The 21,500-nt window shown below is 38.2% G+C and overlaps 1 protein-coding gene across 22 annotated transcripts in view; it reads left to right on the top strand.

Moving 5' to 3' along the window:
* The window catches only part of EPB41L3 (erythrocyte membrane protein band 4.1 like 3), a 142,733-nt gene that overhangs the window by 103,916 nt on the left and 17,317 nt on the right, over nt 1–21,500 (top strand). For 12 of the 22 annotated variants that reach the window (XM_044426250.1, XM_044426254.1, XM_044426255.1 and 9 more), the window contains exons 11-15: nt 296–471; nt 7,407–7,627; nt 19,275–19,328; nt 20,977–21,012; nt 21,147–21,212. In XM_044426250.1, the coding sequence (XP_044282185.1) occupies nt 296–471; nt 7,407–7,627; nt 19,275–19,328; nt 20,977–21,012; nt 21,147–21,212 (553 nt within the window). The remainder of the gene's footprint in view (nt 1–295; nt 472–7,406; nt 7,628–19,274; nt 19,329–20,976; nt 21,013–21,146; nt 21,213–21,500) is intronic. The other 10 variants (XM_044426265.1, XM_044426249.1, XM_044426258.1 and 7 more) reach the window with 5 other exon arrangements.

Here is a 21,500-nt window from a genome sequence, read left to right as displayed (position 1 = left end):
AGCATTATTTCCCTTAAGTTGGAAAGGGAAGTTATGCACAAGAGAGGTCAGGCAAGGAAAATATTTATGTTATTTAGATGAGAGGAAACTTAAGCATGGATAAAAACAATAAAACAAGGAATAAACAGAAACGTGAAACAATATACAATAATGATACACAATAGCAACAGTATGCAGTATCAATATACTGCTGAGAGTTAGGTGTACATAGGCTCAAATAATGTGCTAAAGCAATGAGACAATATAAAACTGTATTCTTGTAAAATTAAACTGCATATTTCATTGTGTGTGATAGGCTTTTGCTGCCAGAGGCTCCTCCTAAAAAATTCCTTACATTGGGGTCCAAGTTTCGCTACAGTGGAAGAACTCAAGCGCAGACGAGGCGAGCGAGTGCACTGATTGACCGCCCTGCTCCCTACTTTGAACGGTCATCGAGCAAACGCTACACGATGTCTCGGAGCCTGGATGGGGGTAAGGTAGCCTTGATGGTCTTTATTTACAGTTCTGTCTCAATTCATTTTGAATGAAAGCACTTGTTCAAGAACAGATTGAAGCATCCTGTAATCTAATGTCTATTGAGCTTCTGCCAGATGACACTTGTAAGTATCTGCATGACATTTCATTCACTATTAGATAGCTATTAAATAAATATTAACTTTGTGTTTTCCTGGCTTCTTCATGTGAAAGAGGAACAAGGAAAGGTCAATCACTCCCCATCTATTAATTCCAGATACTAGTCTCCCTTCTGTTTCCGCCATTCTTGTCTTTTGGCAGAATTTCCTGATTTTTTTCAGGATGCTCCAGTGAATGGCACCTTTGCACTCATTGGCTGGCTCTTGGTCATGAGAGACTTTCTGGCTCCATCCAAAATAGAACTAGTATACATTCATAGTAATAGCTTATAGAAGAGATATACAGAATTGTTTATCACACATACATATGAAAATTAGCATCAGAACCATGTTTTTTTGGATTACAAAATGCTGCCACTAAATTTCAAGGTGACAGGTAGAGAACTTGAATTAAATCATCTGATTTAATTAACAAAGGGAATTCTTAATAATTGGGTAATGGATATATCTTTGCAGAAACTCAATGATATTGGGTCACCTTGATTTCCCAGTCTATTTTATTTATGTATTCCCTTTATATCTTATCTTTCTTCCGTGGTGGGTTATGTTGAGCTCCAAGATCCAGGCATTGACCAGGCCTAGACCTGCTGCTTCATGTGCCTTTGGATCAGTACTGGAACCAATAAGATTTTACATTTAAGTTATACTTTTTTCCCTGTCTTCTGTATGCACTATACTTTTTCTAGATAAAATTGCTGACCCATTCCTGATTCAGGTTGCTTTATTATACAATAGCTTTTAAACTCTTGAAAAACTTTTTTTTTCTAGATTTCAACATCTGATTAAAATCTTTCTTTCAACTTATGTTAAAGGCTTTATACCTGACAGAGCAAGTTGTTCCTGGTCTATGTAACTAACCAGGTTTCAGAAAACATTTTCTTCACAATCAAATGGGTTCACAGAGTGATTTCAGATATATTTGTTTGAAAATGCCATTCACAGCTGGACTATGAGTATTTTTATTATAATTTTCAGAAGTTGCCCAATTCCTGGGCTAACTTGAAAAGGAATGAATATATGTTATGTTAAAGACTTTTATGTTAACTCAGTTCCTCCTTTTTGTACTTTTACTTTTTCTCTTGCTAGTCAAAATAAGGAATTTACATATCTTTAAAACTATGCTGTTAAAATATAAACTGACCTGACCAGTTTGCAGTGCAACACATTTAGACAGAAAGTTGGTGCAACACGATTGCATCATTCGTATGAGATTGTCTTCTAATATGGAGTAACTCCAGTATTTATACTTTCAAGATAAAGGTAGCTAGGAAGATTTCTTGAATGTGGAGCAAAGCAGGTAGGGAGAACTGCTTGAGGTCAGTGGGAAAATCCATGATCCAAACAAACAAGTGATAATTTCTGTTGCTCTTTGCTGAAATTGATAACATGGGTGCTTCTCACTCACTAATGCTGTTCGTTTGATTAATAATATGCTTCCTCCTGGTTACCAAGCAACTCATGAGATTACTGCTGCACATTCATCTCACAGTACAAATTGTTCTGAGTGTTCTTTTTCTTGTCATGGTTGTGTAATAAGCAAGTCCCTCTTTAGAGCATATTTGTGGTTGTACGATTAATGTGTTTTTGCAGCATAGTTAACTAGTCCATTAGTACAGTTCTTTACATTTTTGCAATGTGTTGTTTGTCCACTGTTGGAGTTTTAGGCTTTGATGCTGTGCACAGGTAACATGGAAGCAAGCCTATGAAAAATGATGAAACTTGTATCTGAGTAGACAGGTATAGGATGGCAGTGTGAATTACCTACAGTTGTAATTCTGTAACCACATATTAGAAATAAACTTACAGTTATCTAGCTAGTCAGTGTGACAGTTTGTCCCCTTAAAATACAGTAAATAAATATAAAATTGTCCTAATCAGACAAGGTATTGTCTTGTATGCACATATGGATTACATCATGGTTTATCAGGCTATTGTAACTCTGGGAGAATGTAAAATGTTTTTAAAGACAAGCATAAGAAGTGGTTGGAGGGAAAGATGGTCGAATGAATGTTGAATCCACATGTGAAGTTAATGAGCACAGACTTCTCGAGTCACAGATAATGCCTATGAACCTTAAGAATTTTCAATTACAATTCATTTGAAATCTTTTCCCCAGATTTGGTGGAGTAACATTATAGATAGAAGAATTTGAAAAATCATTAAACAAAGCATCAAAAGTGGGAGCATAGCATTATTTAAAATTGGTCATTTAATATTAATAAATCCAAGTTGATTGTGACTGTTGTTCTTCAAGTGGTCATCTGTGCATTCACAGATATGGGCTGTGCAGCTGAGTGGAGCCTGTTGTCAGGAAGATTTAATATCTAGGAGTGTTTGGGTGGGAACCACTCTCCTGTCTCAGCATCCATTATAAATGGAAGGAGTTCCTACCATTCCCTCACTTGGAACTGCAACTCAAGACTTCCCAGGCTGCCTCAGTACCAATGGAAGATCAGTGTGACTAACTTTGATGCAGCCAAAGTTGATCCTGTAATGAAGGATAAATTAAATTGCTCTATGACATCAAGCAGGGTTGGTACATGAGTGGATTCTGTGAACGCACAGATTATCACTCAGAGAATGACAGTAACCAGTAAGAAACCTGGCTTTCTTCTTCGTGGTCTCTGCGCATCACACATATGGTGACTAGCAAGCTTACCTCTACCTAGATGGAAGGATGTTGTCATTAGCAAAGTACTGAAGAGAGGACTGCTCTTCTAAAAGTACAGTCTGATCTGACATGAACATCAAGCTTGACGTGCTTGATGAAGGTTGATGGAGTTGACCAGGTTCCTGCCTTGCAAAGGTCCAGCAGAGGCATTCCAGCATGCAGGGCCATTGATGTTACCACTGGTCTTGTTGAAAGTGCTTTTGGACAAACTGGAAGTTGGAGCCCCAACAGTTCATACGTAAGTGATTTGGTCCACACCAACCAAGTTGCTAGTCTTTGAGGGGAGACAGGCTGTCCCTTATTTCTGTCTCTGTAAAAGACAAAAAGCCTCCATGAGTGCCAGAAAGACTCCGTTCTGGAGCAGTAAAATGCCAGCACTGTATGCACATCCAGGGTATGTAGCATAGACTTCATCAGGTTGAAAGGGGTAGAAAAAAGGCAGGCAAAACCATGTCTTGTTTTAAAGCAAAAGGTGAGAGCATCTTAGGAAGGAAGGGCCCGTGCAAGATAAGGTTTGGGGGATCCAACCTTAGTGCACAGAGTGTACTGCAGCAGTGAGTGGATGTAATTGTTACCAGAAAGACTTTCTCCCAGGACAGTAAGAACATTGGCAGTTCAGAGCGTCTTATTCCACAAGTTCATGCAAAGGTGGTGCACATGGTGTTTCCTGGCCTGCTTAGTGAAGGCCATGCAGTGAGGACCTGGTGCTCCTTGCCAAACAAAGTGAGTGACATCCAATGTCCAGCTTGCCATAATATTTCACACATTTGTGAAATGTTGCCTTTGATTCTATTGGTAACTTGAAGGGGATTAGAGGAAAAAATAGCAATACGATATAGTAGAGTCTGGAATAGTTGGAGGAAAAACAAGGGGGGGGGTTGGTTTGGTTTTGGAGCTCATGGAAAACAGGTGATGCTTTAGAATGAGCTCCCTGGAGAGATTCTCCTGGTGCCCTTTTTATATTCTTTTCAGTGCCAGACAAAGACTTTTTTGTTTTGATGGTACTTTAATTGTTAATTTGGTTTTAACTTTCACTTAAGATGTGATAGGAACACTTTTTACTGCTCTCTGATTATGTGTAATACTGTTTTTTTAATGTTTTATATTGCGTTTACATGCTTTGATGCCTGTAACCTGCCCAGGGAACTGTGTGGCTAATGGGGCAGGCTAAAAATCACATACATACATACATACATGCTTTGATGGAAAAATGAGATGAAACATTGATATGTCATGAAGAAAGCATTTATAGGAAGATCAGAGAAAGAGCGAGAACACTCAAATCGTACAAGAGCAAGGATGAAGAATTTCCCAGGGCACTGGTGAAGGGGCTCGGAGATGAACTTGAGGAATGGGTGGGAGGTGAGAAAGGGGTGCTTGCCAAAATGCTCTTAGCTATTAAATCTGCTCGACAGTGGGCTACACACAGGCACAGAGCCCATGTGTGTGATGCACAGAGACCATGACGAAGAACCAAGTAGGCTTATGTTTCAGCCTTTATCTTGCATGCCCAGTACTTACAAACTTACTCAAATAAGAATTGATCTTGGAACTATTTGTGTATAAAATTACTAATGAATGCAATGTGAATATCTTGCATTTATTTATTTATTATTTTAATTTGCATCCTGTTTTTCCTTCAAGCAACTTAAAATGGAGTCCTCTCCTACAACAACCTTGTGAAGTAGTTAGGCTGAGAAATAGAGACTTGCCCAAGATCCCCCAGGGAGATTCATAATGAAATGAATTTTGAACTTGGATTTTCTGGATTCAAAATCTAAACTCAGCCTAACCATTATACTCCGCTCTTACAAAGACACATGAATAATCCTGCAGGTTGGATGTTCTTAGCCAAAATTCTTGCTGGAAGAATGAAGCATACAATTCTTATTATTGCTTCTTTTGAAGTTGTTCCCTTTCCAGTTAGCGTGCATGTGGTGTTAAAATTAAATAATGGCCTATGGTACAGCCAAAGGCAGTATTTTATTTCTATTAAACAGATTTTTAAGCTGCTCCTCAGTAGTCTAGCAGGGTGGTTTACAGGAGCATAATAAAAGGTGAGTCTATGGAGCAGAACCACAGCACAGTGGGAAAATTCAACAAACAGTACATTTAGGACTGCTTCTTGTACCGATCCAAGCAGTTCATGTGATTCATTGGAGTGGAAGGCTAAAGCGAAGGCTAAAGGCCATAAACAACTCCACCTTACGGAATCAACCATTGCACATCTGTTTTCTTGTGAGATACCATTCAAGAGAAACTAGATAAGCCACCATTCACAGCAGTAGACCTTTTGTGGTGTGTCAAATTGAATAGGGCTGGGAGAAGCCAAACCAGACTGGGGCTGTGGCATGAAGAGGAAGGGCTTTCACCCTTTGCCCTCATGGTGTTCCCCTAATTGGAACTCAGGGCCCAGCCCACTGTTACCTCTTGAAAGTAAATTTCCATTGGCACACAGGTCTTGTAAGAGAAGGGGTTAAATTCCCCACCAGCAGCAGCACACCATTTCCCCAGTATAGTGCTTCACACACTCCCAATGTGCTCGCTCTCTCTCGTGTGTGTGTGTGTGTGTGTTTATGCTATTGACGTACTGCCAGAAGCCCCTTTCATTAGCAGTACCTCAGTAGAGACAGTAAATGGGCAGGCTTGGCTATTCCTCTTGTGCATCATATCACACCGAGTTTGGCTCCCAGAGTTATTTATTTGTTTGTTTAGAAAGCTTCTATGCCGCCCCATTCGCCGAAGTTAGTCTTGAGAAGGAACGGGGAAACAAAACTAGGTTATTCAAGAGCTTCAAACAATAGATGGAGCTGATATTAACAGGAGATACTAACTCATTATGCCATTTGAGTCTTTGAAAGAAGATAAGACACCTGAGTAATTGCTTAGACATTAATATCACTTTATTCATGTGATTCCATGAATTGTCTACAGGAGGGGGTTCCCATAGCTTTGACTTGCAGTTCAGTTCTGGAACCGCTAAAGAGATTGTCTTTGCATAGAGTGAAGAAATGTGCTGTATGAGGAGGAAGATGTGTGTGATACGTATGCAGTTGTCAGACTTTCATAGGACCTCTGGAGCACTGCTGGTGTTATTGATTACATGATTTTTGAACTATGGAATTTGCATTCTCAAGATGTAGCGACGGCTGCCAATGTGGAAAACTTTAGAAAGGGAATAGACACATTCAAGGAGGCTAAGTTTATCAATGGCTACTGATCATGATGTTTAAATGTTGCCTCCAGTGTCATGAGCACTACGCTTCTGTATGCCAGTTGCTGTGAACATGCACAGAGGATGCTAAGTACACTCATGTCCCGCCTGTGGGCTTCCTATTCAGGCAATTGGTTGACCACTTTGCAAACTGAATACTGAGCTACATAGGCCTTTAATATCTTCTGATACTATTATTTTTATATGTATCTAATACATGTGGTATATTGTTGCTGATTCTATAAATACCTTTTTATATACTGAGCTTTATAAAGACTTTTTTTGCATTCCAATGAATTAGCAGACCTTCTTTGGACCTTCTATATTATTTTTTAGGCTAATAGTACCCTGCTTTTGGGCTTTATTTTGCTTGCGTTGCATCTGGTTATTAACTCAAATGGTTTTTGAAAACCCTTTCTTGATGTTGTACACATTGCTAAATCCATATTTTCAATTAAATTATCTTGCAGAAGACATATTGCAATATACACAGATTATTTCAATGTCTGGATTCTAAGCAGTTCAGTAGCTAACATTATAAAAGTATTCTTATCAGTGTTATGGAGAATCTGCATGTGTGCAAATACATAGAAGTCCATAATAGGATGTGCACATCCACATTTATCTACTAATTTAATCCCTTTGCAAGTTTACTTAGAAGGTATGCATGTTTCTGCATGTTTCTGAAACATGACATCTTCATCTTTTTGGCAAGTTGCTTTTGGCTGCAATTCTATACCCATCTGGTAGTAAGTCCTGTTGAACTCAGTGGCACTTACTTCTGGGTAGACATGCATAGGATTGCACTGTTAACCCTCAATCTGTTATAATTTTGCTTTGCAGAGCAATTTATTTCAGACTTTATTCTTCAAATTATATTTGCTTTTAGCATCAGTGAATGAAAACCATGAAATGTACATGAAGGATTCTATGTCTGCTGCAGAGGTTGGTACTGGCCAGTATGCCACGACAAAGGGCATCTCTCAAACCAACTTGATAACTACTGTGACTCCAGAGAAAAAAGCAGAAGAAGAGAAGGATGAAGAACAGATTAAAAAAAAGAAAGCAGAGGAAGTCACTCCAGTCTCAGCAGTACGGCATGATACAAAGGTACAGTTTTCTGGTATCCTGTAACTCCTTCAATGAAGCCAGTGTTAGAAATGCCACAGTAACTGTGACTGAAAAAAGAAACACAGAACAAAAAAAAAAAAAGCCATGGAATATTTATAGATATAGATTTAGCTATGTTCAGAAGTAAAAATATTTGTGATTCTTATTTCTTTTCTGCAAATTTGAGTGCAGTGACTGAACACTTGCAAAATTAACAAATCTGTATAGAAAATTGTTTACTTTTAATAATGTTATGAACTCTTTGTAAAATTGAAGAATAATGTTTGTAGTTACAGCCCACACTAAAATGAATGCCTTGTCATGAGAAACTTTCTCATGACTGATCTCAGAGATTTATTACTGAGATTTTGTTTTAGCTGTACTAGACAATTAGAGTTTACTGAAGCTAAGATTATTCCGAAATACCTATTATCCTAAAGGCTTTGACATTCTCAAAAATTGCATCTTGCCTATAAACAGCAGATTAAATAATGTTAATTTGTTTTCTTCTTGCTTTTTGAGTTTCGCAAGAGGTTTTTTTTAAGAGAAAGGGAAATGATGGCACTTGATGAAACTAAAATACTATTTAGCCTTTTCAATAAATGTACTTATCACATTTTTCTAATTGACCATAAATTTAGAGTTAATTTTTGCTTAGGGAGCTACATCACGTGAGTAAATGAGAGGGACAAGATAGTATTATAAGACAGTAATGGGGAGGGATGCTTTCTGGGAAATACAAGGCTCTCTCTTCTATCTTAGGGCTCTGTTCACTTTTTTGTGAATACCAGTAGTTTTCAACTGCTGGTCCACCTGCTGGCCCATGGGGGTGGGTGCATCCTGCTCACCCTGGACCTGCACAGGGGCTGGCTGTGCTCTACAAGTGTTTCTTCGGTTGGCAAGTGCTGCCATGGGCACAAGGAGGAGAGAGATGGCTTTTTGTTCTATCTCAGCAGTCCCCAAGGTCATTTTCCTGTTTTTGCCGGTCCCCAGCTGTGGAAAGTTTGAAAACCACTGGTGTATACAACATCATGGAAAGGTACCAAACTGATGCATGCTGTCTTCTGACAGTGCCAGTTAGCAGTCAAGATCCCTAGAAGAGTAGAATGGATTCAGTCTGCTTCACAGGTGTGAAAGATGTGGCACTACAGAGATCTTTACATGATATAAGGCAGGACCTGAATCAGCAAGAAAACTCCCTCCTCTTGTGCGTACACAATACACCCATTTCCTTTAATGGGACTGAATCCTTCAATTTCAAAAAGGATATATTCTTGGCTGCTTATTTGGGTTTTATTTTGATTTTTAAATTAGATTTGAGGTAACCTATTTCTGTTTTCAGAACTTTTATCCCAGTTTACCATATCAGTGAAAATTTTGGAGATTTATCAGAAGTGTTCTTTAGTTAGAAGGTCAGCAGTGGTAGGCTAGTTCTCTGAAACTGGCTTTGAACAATGCCTACCTGTATCATAAAAGCCCCATAACAGCATTATCCTGCACACAAGCAAAACTCAGGTGGGGAATAAACAGGGATACATACATAAGCCCCAATATCCCCCACCTTTGCACAAAGGTCTGCCAAGGATTTTGTAAGGTGTTTGACCTGAATGTGGTCCATGGATGTCAGCTGAAGATATTTACAGAACTTCCATGGATGTCAGCTGAAGATATTTACAGAACCTTATGAAGATCTTGGGACTGAATACATGGAAATCTAGTTAGTGGGATATGTTGAGAAATTGGGAGTGCAGCTTACAGCCATACCAATGTCCCCTCCCAACTTTAGCTCTATTCATGTGCAGGTGTGTGGTTTGGATGTAACAAATGTTTTTATGTAGGACATTTATACTGCTTTTCCTTTGCAAAAAGGAGTTAGTCAAATAAGTTGAGAATATATCAAAAGCATTAAATGAATAACCAACAATTAAAAACATTTACAGGAAGCTAAAAGCTAAACAAAGCAAAAACATAGGAAAACCAAAAATAGCAATCAGTGAATAAATTAAGCAACAACAAAATTAAATGCTTATTTAAAAGGGAACATCTTCAGTTACTATGGAACACCAGTAAGTAAGAAAGTGACTGTTTGTGCAGGGAGCTTCACATTCAGTGTGCCACCACTAAGAAAGCCTGCTTGTGCATTGCCTCCAGCCATACCTCTGAAAGCAAGTTCATGCACAAGAGGTGGGCATTTGGTGATCTGAAAGGATGGGCAGCATTGGGAAGGGTGTTCTTTCAGATGGCCAGGTCCCAATCCATTTAGGGCTTGAATCATACTCAGAAACGAGCACAGTTCAGCACCTTGACTGACATGTTGTTGTTGTTTTAAACCTTTTATTTTTAAAATGCATTTTATTTACAATATTTGTATATTGCTCAATATCCAAGCAGATTCAGTTAAAAGAATAAAAACAATACACTAAAAACAAGAGAACAAATCATTATCTATTTATTTATTATCTATCTATCACATTTGTATGCTGCCTCGTAGCCGAATGCTCTCTGGGTGGCTCACAGGGCAATATAAATATATATAAAATACAGATAAAAATAAATTGCAATCACAAACAACCCATAAAACGTAGTAAAATTAAAACACAATAGAAATGCAACCATATAAATAGGAAACAGGAGGAAAACACAATATAACCAATAACAATAATAAAACAGTAAACCAGCAGCGAACCGATAGTCCAATCTAAAAACAGGTACCAAATAAAAAAACCTTGACTTGGTGCTGAAAACAAGATAAGCTGTGTGCCAGTCGCCTCTCCCTTGGAAGAGCATTCCAAAGGTGAGGTGCAATGGCCGAGAAGGCCCTTTTCCTGGTCAGTTCCACCCTTACCTCATTTGTGGGTGGGGGGGGGGTCACAAAAGAGGGCCTCCATTGATGACCTGAGTGGTCTGGTAGGGATATATGGAGACAGGTGTTCCTTGAGATATCCCTTAAGCAAGGTGCACATTCTGATCATATGTGGTTATGGTTGATACTGCACATGATTCAAGTTTAGCCTAAAAGGCAATATAGAATTCTCTGCAGTACACAAATTTCCTTGTCAAATGCAGTTTGACTATATTATCATAGGACATGAACTGGAATTTAAGTGATCTGTTACAATATATGAGAATCAAATGAAATGCTAAAGAGCCCTCAGGAAACAGACAGTATATAATCTTCATTGTATAATCTTCATCAAGCACTGATGCCTGTTTTGTTACTTATGTGTACAATAAATATCCTCTCAGTACATAACATGTTTACATCAGACAGGCATCCAAGCAGCACATTTTTGTCTGAGTAGGGTCCAGAAACAGATCAGTACAACGTTTTAGTAGGAAGATTGTTAGAGGAAAGCTGAAGTCCTATAGCTGGAAGTGAGCCCTTTTGAGCTCACCGGGACTTACTTCTCAGTAGACATGTATAGGATTGCACTGTAAATATATGAAAATAGTGTAATAGTGATTTTGGCTATCATAGAATTGGTACTTGGATGCTTTCAGTAACTTTGCATAATAGCTATAGCCCTCTAACCTCAGGCTACCACACATCTTTATCATCTGTTTGATTATTAACTTTGTTTCACACCTAGCTGTAACTTAACAAAATGCCAGGTTAGTAAATAACATAATCCGGTGGATTTTTTTTTTCTGTACAAGCATTGATAGGACATGGCAGAAGTCATGCAAAATGATGAATGATGCAGGAAGCTTACTGTATCTTCAAAGGATTGCTCAGACTAACTCAAGAATGACCATAACTGTTTTGTTATTTTGAGGGTCCCAATACCATATGGAAGGCCATTGTTGGAAAGTAACTTGACTTTGATTTCATCCAGCAAAGCATTGTTCTAGTCACCTTCTGATTCACTAGTAGAAACTGTTCTGCTAAAAGGTAGAACCCTAAGCAGTTAGTATCTCTGATTCTCCAGCACCAGAAAAATGCATAAACTGTGTGCAGTTGGCAAAGACACCTTTCTTGTTTGCAATGATTTCTAGTGTGAATATTGCATTCCGGAAACTTCATATTCCATACCAATCAGATCTTTTTAATACAGATCATTCTTTTTGCAGAAATAATTAGAACTTACCTGTTTACTGTGCAAACATGAAAGAAGGAGTAAGGCCTAAGTCTTAATATTCAAAACAGATGTTACGATATTAGCAGAGCTTTTGAGTATAGTCACTTACTGCTATAAATATAAATGAAATCAGCTCTTTTCACTGTTGATCTATTAATAATATTTTCTGCTTTGGGTGCATTGATAGGGCATCCAGTATGTGTAATGGCTACCTAACAGGTGTGCCTGCAGGGGGAACTAACATATTTAGTGCATATTTCCTACATTATATTGAAAAAACAACAGCGATGTTCTCAGTAGCTGGGTAAATTCATATGAGAATAGGCAATCCTTTAATTCTGCACCTAAAATCAGAACTTCCAATTATTCCTTTAAAATTGTTTGGAGCTTTTCCCTCCTAACATACTTATATTTCTGCACACTTTGAACTTTCTTGTCTCAACTACAGTCCTCACCCCTTGAGATTACTATCAGAGGAAGTGATATAGACAATTTTCACGATAGCAGTAAACCTTGTAAAAAAATCTAGCAGAAATTCTCTTTCTAGATTAGAAACATATGTTGTTTTAACTGTCACGACCTCCTGAGTGGTGAGTTCCTTGACATCCCCAAAGAGAAATTTCCAGTATTAACTGGAAAGAGGTTTGGGAGAAGCAGCAATATGCTTACACCTTATTTACTTGTTCCCTCTTTCATTTTCTGGTTTCTTCCAACTATATTTTACAATAATTACCGAATTGGACAAAGCATGATAATGTTAATCTCCAGACCATGATACATTTGCAAACTGTAGTTTGAAGATTGGCACTAGCATCAGTTGTGCAAGTGTAATGTCAGAGCGACTTAATCTGGCTCACACAATCACCTAGAGCTGATCAAGCCACCATGGCTTGTGTAATCCTTGGTGCATGTGAGGAGTAATACTCACCTGGGTGCAACGTACCTTTTCTGAACCTGGGTAGCATGGCTTGTTTGAAGGGGAAACAACAAGCTGTTGGCTTATTTCATCTAAAATGAACCTTTGTATTTAGGAGGTTACAATTTGTGAACCAAACTCAGTAGCTGGACTTTTGCAGAATCTGCAAATGTGAGCATTTCTGAACAAAGCATATATTTTAACAGATGGGTTGACCTTCAGATTTGCTCTGCTGGGCTGCTCTCCTTCATTTGGATAGTTATGGCATGCAGCATGAGAACTGGTATAATTTTAATCCAATAAATATGTCTGCCTTTTTAACCTTGTATAATGAATTTTTTATATACAGAGGAAATTAACTTTCTATATACAGAGGAACTTAACTAATTGCAATTTTCTTTTTGTCCTTTTGCTCTTGCACTTCGTTTGCTGCTCTTTCTTCTCTCCATCAGCCACCTTTGCTTGGCACTGATTTGTTACACCCATCACCACCATCACAATCTGATCCCATTGAATCCTCAACAAAGCTCCGTAGGAGATGTAAGGAGAGGGGTAGGAAATCATCAGATTGCGAGTCATCCAAAAACGCTACTCAGAAGCACAGTGAAACTGAATTGGACTCTGAGAGAAAAGGGAGAGTTTGCACCGTTGAACCAGATGTGGCATGTAGTTATGCACAGAAAGCTGGCAAAGGTGGAACATTGTTTTCCTTCTCCTTGCAACTTCCGGAATCATTCCCTTCTCTCCTGGATGATGATGGCTACTTATCCTTTCCTAACCTCTCTGAAACCAACTTCCTGCCAGAAAGTGTCCAGCATTTCCTCCCCATCCGCTCCCCATCCCTTGTGCCGTGTTTCCTTTTTATCTTTTTCTTTTTGCTCTCTGCCTCTTTCTCAGTGCCATACGCTCTCACTCTCTCCTTTCCTCTGGCTATGTGCCTCTGCTACCTGGAGCCCAAGGCGGCCTCCTTGAGTGCTTCACTTGACAATGACCTGAGTGACAGTTCAGAGGAAGAGGTGTGTACCTCGGCACAGAACACATTTTTTGTGTGTTCATTGCTTCAGTCCTAAACAGTGTTAGAATGCTGCAATAGTGGTCCTACTTTCAGAGCCTCATTTCTGTCTGTGCTGATATGTTCAGAATTTTTTTTAATTTTTGTTGTGTTGAGAGTGTAGCTCAAGCCCCAGGGCTAGGCACAACACTATGTGTATGAGGTGGTGGTTTTTACTGATTGCTACAGATCCACTTAAAAATAGCTTATTTAGAACCTAAGATTTTCTAGTTTGTAGCATTTTAACCATACTACCAAAACCAATTCTAGTTGTTGCGGTACCTCCTAAAAGCAAATGTTTAGATTCAAGTTTTTGAAAACAGAGTTTTGCATTTCAACTATACATGTTGTTGCAATTATATATTAAAATGAGGCTCAGAGTTCTTCTGATCATCTTTTTTATCTTTGTGAGAGACTGAGTTAATCACTCAGTGTCAATGAAACTCATCACATTTTGAGATGTTTGTTTAGATGTGAGTAGAGGAGGCTGATAATTTCTGTCAGTGGGGCTCCTTATCCAGTGCAGATTTTATTCTGGTCTTTCTGGGAGCTGTCCATGCTGCTCCATTATAGCAGACCTCTTCTGGGGTTGGAGACCAGTGTCATGGGTAACTCTCGCAAAGCTCACGGTATAGGTTGCAATGGATAAGGAGCTTCACTGTCATAAGAGCTTTGCTACTGCAAATCCAACTAACAGCCCATTCACTAATCAAGAAAACTACCAGTTCTCTCAAGGTACCATGTGCTATGCTTCATTTGCTGCAAAAAATGGTTGCTTCCTATATTTATTTTGAGCATTTTAAAATAATGCCTATAATTATAGTGAATAGCCCCTTTCAATACATTTAGCAAGGAAGTAGACTAAAAAGGCAATAAATCATCCATAAAACTTTTTCTTAGACATTGCAACTTAACAGAAAAAATTGCCCACTCGTGGATCTGTTCAGTGCTTTTCACTAGCATAAAACGTGACACAGAATTGGCCATTTAAGCTAACTTGTGAATTACAATGAGTAGTAAAAATTGTGTTAATGTATTGTATTCTCCAAGCAAAATATAACAATATTTAGGTAAATTTGGTTGCATTTTCATGTTTGTAACATTAGGATTAGTAAACCAAATAAATGATAATCTGAAAATGAATTCTAGATTTCAGTCTAAAGCAAACTTGCTTGACAGTAAGACCTGCTGTGTGACTTTATACATACATGCATGCACACATACATAGATGCTTAAGATTGAGCTGGATGAGATAGGTTTTTTGAGACTGACTTGGGTCAGATACACCATCAAACTGTGATACATTTCTGTGTGAATTCACCATGTTCACACACTCCCCCCTTCCCTCTGATATTCCAATTCCATTAGTTACTTCTGCTTCACTGTAGATAATTGTTTCTTATGACATCTCAACTAGCAAGCTATAGTTTGCATTTGTCTTTCAAACCAGGATTGCAAACCATGTTGTGAAGTTAGCGATCCTAGTTTGGAGAGCCAGTGCAAAGCACATTTTTCCAGTTCAGATGTCATAAAATTATCTTCACTAAAGCAGAAGTAACTAACTGAATTGTAGGGGTAGTGGAAAAGAGCAGAAAGCACACAAGTTTCAAGCTTGCTAATGTAACACCAAATTATAGCATTATCTGTGAACTAAACTGATCCCAGGACCAGTACTTCTGTGATAGATTACACAGACTTGTGCCTAATCCAGGGTGCTTTTCTTGTCGGACATATTGCATGAAAATTTATTTTAAACTTGGGCATGTCTGCATTACATCAGCAAAACAAAACACAGCAGTTGGGGGGTGGTTTTTATTCTAAAGCTCTTTTACATTTTCTTGGAAAACCCCATTTCTGTCTGTCAGTTCCAGCAGTAGTACATCATTCGAAATACAAGCTGGTCGGTGATTATCCTCATTTTTAACTTCCTGATCTTAGAAAATACTAATCTTGGTGGCCATTAAAATCTCATTTCCTCATCCCTCCTATCTTCACTGCATTAATACATGTGTGGTTTGTATTTTAGTCCCTGTGTGTGATTAATCCACACACTTGCAGTTAAGCATGAAGATTGTGATTACAGTTATAGAAGTCATCCACAAAGGTACAAAAGAAGGACTACATTAAAGACATTTGTGGGAGAGAACTGCATTCTGCATAATGTTTGGGACACTCCCAGCTGGGAGTGCTTCTCCTTGTGATTTGCAAAAAGTTATTAAAGGGAGACAGGCATATCCAGAGTCTAGCCTTTGCTTACCTGACAAATGAACCAGAACCAGAAGTCACCTGCACCCTACAATAATTATTCTAATTATTCCATACTCGGGTCACCAGTTTGTCTAGGACCCTGTACTGTAGGCACATTTAAGATAATGGTTAATATTACTCTCATAGAATCAAGGCCACCAAATGTAGGGTCTAAGAGTTACAATATATAATTTGCAAATGAGAAATATCTTAATTATTGATAGTCGAATGTTAATTATTGATAGTCGAATGTTAATTACACATTTGAAATTCATAAATGCAGTCCTTCACACATCAACTTATAAATCCCCCATTGATTTCAGTACAACTTAGTGCCAGATAAGTGTGCATAGGATCGCAGCCTACTATGTTCAAATTAGTTTTGTTTTATAAAATTGCTTAATTCCAACATGTACCCCAAACTTAATAAATAGTTAGCAACAGAATAGATGATTTCATTAGAAGTCTAGTGGCTTTTTATATACAGATCTCTTTTGTTAGTGTGATTGAATCTCACTGTACTAAAATACTTCAGTGAAAGTATATTGATTGAAAGAAGAGATACTGAACTTTGCCTTGCTAAGTAAACTGTATGGCGGGTTGACATCTTGATCAAATATCGGATGATGTAGCAAAATCTTAATTTGGGGTATGTCTAGGCATGCTGTGGACTCCTGGACCAGAGCTGTCCTCCCCAGCCCTGCTGTAGCTGTTTAACTATGCACCCGTGTGAGGCATCCCACCACGGAGAATACTGTTTCCTATTAAACGGGAATGGCTGCCACAGCTGAGCTGATCAAGCTTCATTTAAAAATGTAATTTTTGTTTTCGCACAAAAATAATGAGTGTTGACCAGGGAAATAAAGTTAGAAAATGCTTAGAAAATGTTTGGACTGCATTCCTGAGCATAGTATATTCTGGTATGGCTTCTTGGGTACAATATGTGCATAGTGCCTTTCAAGTGTTAAGTTTATGTCTGTGCTGGAAGGTTATTGTTCTGGTATATCCCCCTTTCAGATACATGTGCATAGGGTCCCAGCATAGGCCAAGACACAATGTGACACAGTACATTTGTATGTGCATGCACCCCTCATACTTGATGGGTATGCAGTGTATTTCCATAATGGAAACCAAATACATAATACCCAGCAGCGGCCCTTCCAGGGATGCAACAGATAGTTCATCTTTGGAACAGGCGTGCGTGCGTGTGTGCAGGTTTGTGTGTGTTTAAAAGAAGTTTAACATTATGACGTGTTACAAACAAACAAAAAATGGGCAAGTGTGAAATTCTACCCAGGTTTCACTCTGATCTGGTCTGCACATGTAGTAGAATGGAACAGAATGGAAGGTACTACTTCCCACCCAGTTACTACACGTGTTTGTTTCTCGGTATTGTTTTTAAGTGAAAAAATGCCATCCAACTCTTCCCTTAAGTAGGAAGTAAGCACAGTGAGTCTGTCTTCGTTATATGTGATGAATTTTTGTTTTTATTGTGAGTTTTGTTTGCATAAACATTCACAAATGGCACCCCCAATACTAGCTGAAAGAAGTATGCAAGATTCTTCCTTTCCATATATAGGCCAGGCCCACAAATTAAAACTGACCAAAGTACCAAACAAGACAATATGTTAAATCTATGCAGTGTTCTTAAAGGGCAGTGGGAGGGGTGGAAACTGTGGGATCAAATGAGGAATTGACACTTGGGGAAAGGAGCTAACCCTTGCCCCAAACCAATAACAATCTCCTTCACTGCCACCACCCAGTTATTTGTACTGCAAATAAGGGGGAAGTTGCTCTTGGCACCAATGGCAGCTCTTCCCAAAGCTCATTGTGTTTTTGCAGGGTGTTTTTTGGTTGGGACTGTAGCACAAAACAAAAGGGGTGTTTCAGATGCAAAAGAAAGACACAACACATCCGTATATTTAACATAGCTCCTAGTTTGATCCTTAGACACCCTCTATTGCATGGCACTGCAAATCCATATTTTAGGCAGTTCTGGGGTGTTAAAGAATCTGATTCTGCACATGGCAATCACTTCATGGAAACAGTTTGTCATGAGCTGGAAGTTGCTGGGTAAACAAATCTGTCTCAGCCTGCTAGTGTACAATGTGCAACTTGGCTGGATGTAGAACGGCTCTCTTCATTTTTTTAGGAATATCTTCTCAAACGTTTACCAATGTTCCTGCATGACAATTTTAAAAGGTGTCAGAAGATTTCACACTCTTGGAATATTATTTGTACTTCATGGTGGGCATAGTTCTTCAGAACTTCAGAATGCATTTAACATAATCTTACAATAAAGTTATCCATGACTCGTAGATATATTACTGATGGTAGCAGAATCTGCAGCTTTCAAACCAGGAGTTCTATGTGGCACTAAACTGCCCATAAGCTTTACTTTTACAGGGACCATTTGTAAAATCAGAGAGATTTCCTTAACCCCATCCCAATACCTCATACATTTATTTTAAATTTATTCTACCTATCGTGAATCCATTTTCAGGCACTATTAACCAAGGTGTTCTCAATATATACTAAATCACCAATAGATTAGGTTGGGTAATGCTGTGCTTTGTTTCACTTTGATCATTTGTATCTATTAAATGTCATAATTTTCTTTTTTAAAATATTTGTCATGTTTTGTAATCTGGAATGAAAGTATTGCTTTTATTTTGAAAATACTCCTTTACAGTTTAGTATCAGCATCTCTGTCTGAGCAATTACAGATGTTGGTTGCAAATTGTAATTCAAAGGCAGGATGCAGCAGGTTCCGTTATGTTTGATCATGTCTGTTAAAACAATTTAGTAATGCAGACAGTCTTATAGGCCTTATATACATGAAGAAAATAAAATATGTACAAATGAGGGGCTGAAAGTCAGGTGACTGATAAAGTAGCCGTATATATAAACAAACTTATTTCTATCTTTTCTTTTTCAAATATGAAATGAATACACTACCAATATTTTCTAATGTATCATTAAAAGTGTACCTGATTTTCTTTTTGTGTATTTCTGGGGGCAAAATTTACTTTTCAAACTTTCTGATTTTTGTTAAAGCCACCTGGCTTTCTTTAGAAGAATTAAAAGCTACAATTACACATATTTTTGTTTGGCTGCTAAAGCTTTAATACAGTATACAGCTTTGTACAGTAAACCTTGAGTCTTCCTCTGAGTCTGGTCTGCTTATATCTGATGTTGCTTTTTTTTAATGTTTATTCTCTGAAAAGCAACTCAAGTGCAGTTCACAGGGATGTAGACTTGGCAAATCAATCTGTGACTGTGTTTACTTACAAACTGGGTTTCTTCTTATTCTTGCTTACCTGTTGGAACCTGGTTACTTGTACAACAAAACAGACCGACAGTGAAAGGACAGATACTGCAGCTGATGGTGAAACCACTGCTACAGAGGTTTGTACAGTTGCTGTCACAACATTGCTGAAAAGTTTAGCATGTACCTTCACCCATCAGATCTGTACGTAAGCACTAATGTGTACATTTTTAATGAAACTGAGCATCTGATGCATGACTACAGAAAACATACACGCTTTTCATATGTGAAGGCTGTGATGGGTTTTTTTGCAGCTTTTCACTGCAAAGGACAAATGGCAACAAGAAAAGGATTGGACTCACCTGGCTATCATTTTGAAAGCAAAAGTGTATGCTTGACATAATTTGCGGAGTGAGCATGTATTTTGTATTCATGCATTGGAACCCATGTCTAGAATGATTAGCAGAATGCCCATGAACATGAAGGCCTGGGTGCATTTGCAGCGAGGACCAAGCCACTGAGGATCAATTGAGACGTTATGTGTCAGATGCATAGTTTGCAACTGCTTCAGGGGATTTAAAAAAATTAATACTAGAAACAGGAGGGTCCAGTTTTCATCAGAACCACAGCATGCAGAGAAGAGAGGTGTAGCCCTTCCGTCTCCAGCCATGTTCCTGAATGATATTGCTCACCCATATTATACTTAGCCTTGGAAGAAGAGTGTTTTTTGAAGGCTAATTGCAGCAGGCATGGGTGGGGTATTTCGGTTTTTGTATTTCTTTAAACCTCTGTCAAACTTCCTCTCCCAGTGTACTGATATCCTGATGAAAATCAAGGGTACCTTGCCAAGTATTACTTTAAAAAAATAATCTTGATGTAATTGATAATTATACATAGAACAGTAACATCTCAATTGAGTCTCGGTGTGATAGATAAGCGGCAGATTTTGCCTTTAGTGAAAGGTGATCGATCATTTCTGAGAAAAGTAAAGAGCTGTAATACTTCGTGCTTATAATAAGATCAGCAGCCTTCTCCCAGCTATTGAGAATCAAGCCTAGTGCTTTCAGCCTTTCTCATTCTGGTGACTGGGTATTCTAGAATGTGAAACATTTTGGACAACTCAGTGTTTCAAATATTCATTGTTGCATGACTTGGTTGTTTGTTTGCTTCCTTTACATACAATGCTAACTATATATAGTGCATAGAAGGAAATAGCAAAGCATGAGTATAATAATGAATGCATTGGTTGGTTTCTCAGTTACAGTTTCCTTCCTAATTCAAGAACATAGAATGTAACTTGTATCTCTGTGTTTAATCATTCTGCTGAATAGTCATATTCTAACAGTGTCTTGACATTATCTTTGTATTTTAAACCCCCACTAAATAAAATAAAAGTATAGTATGCAAATTCCTTTACTGTAGAACATTCTGCAAAACAGAGAAGAGTTCCTTTGCATTAACTGAGCATCTGAAGTTGCACTGCATTCTGTACAGTCTTGTACATTTTGGGAATTATCTTACTGGAAATATTTATAACATGATTCCCCTGTGTTAGTGCCACATGCAGATGCAGGCTTTTTCATATACTTCCATGTAATTCCTCCTAAAGTGACATTTTTAAACAGCCCTTTGCAAACAGGGCAGTTCTAATCCATAATAGAGGTTTGTACCCACAAGAAATCAGGGTTATCATGAAGATGACAGAGATTACAGATATGAAGCACTGTTACAATTATTGCAGCCATGAAGTCATTTTTATTAGTAAAGTGTGTTCTTCTGTGTTCACAGTCGGATCAGGAAGAAGAAGGAGATCTCAAGGCACAGGTGGGTGAAATCCAGGTGCACATGTGTAATCAGTCGGTGCTCTTCCTTGCGGCACCATAATCACAATTTTGCCTATTTTGTATCCTTTGAATATTGTGGGCCTTACATTTCCCTTTCTCTTTCACTTTTTTCAGAATAGTCTGATTAAACGCATACAGGGTGAAAATGTGTATGTCAAACATAGTAATCTTATGTTAGAGGTTGGTATTGGTATATACCAGTGCATGTACTCTACATGTGTTTTGAATATAGTGGTTAAACTGTTGATTTGCACTATGATGCATGAGATGTATATTCTCACTTGCTAATAAATTAAACGGCTCTCTCTCATCTAAGTTTAGGAGTTTTTGTTAAGCTGTTTGTTAGGACTATGTTGTGCATATATGTAGATTTTTTTCAAAGTCTCTTTGTCAGGCAGCTCCTAAAATGTGTGTGAAATCTGGCAATCTGAAGAGATCTTCATGTTCACATGAATGGAGACCACTTTA

The sequence above is a fragment of the Varanus komodoensis genome, unplaced genomic scaffold (assembly GCF_004798865.1).
Source record: "Varanus komodoensis strain SLA01 unplaced genomic scaffold, ASM479886v1 scaffold17, whole genome shotgun sequence".
Lineage (NCBI taxonomy): Eukaryota > Metazoa > Chordata > Lepidosauria > Squamata > Varanidae > Varanus > Varanus komodoensis.
The sequence above is the reverse complement of the archived record's forward strand: the minus strand, read 5'-3'. Positions and strand labels throughout refer to the sequence as shown.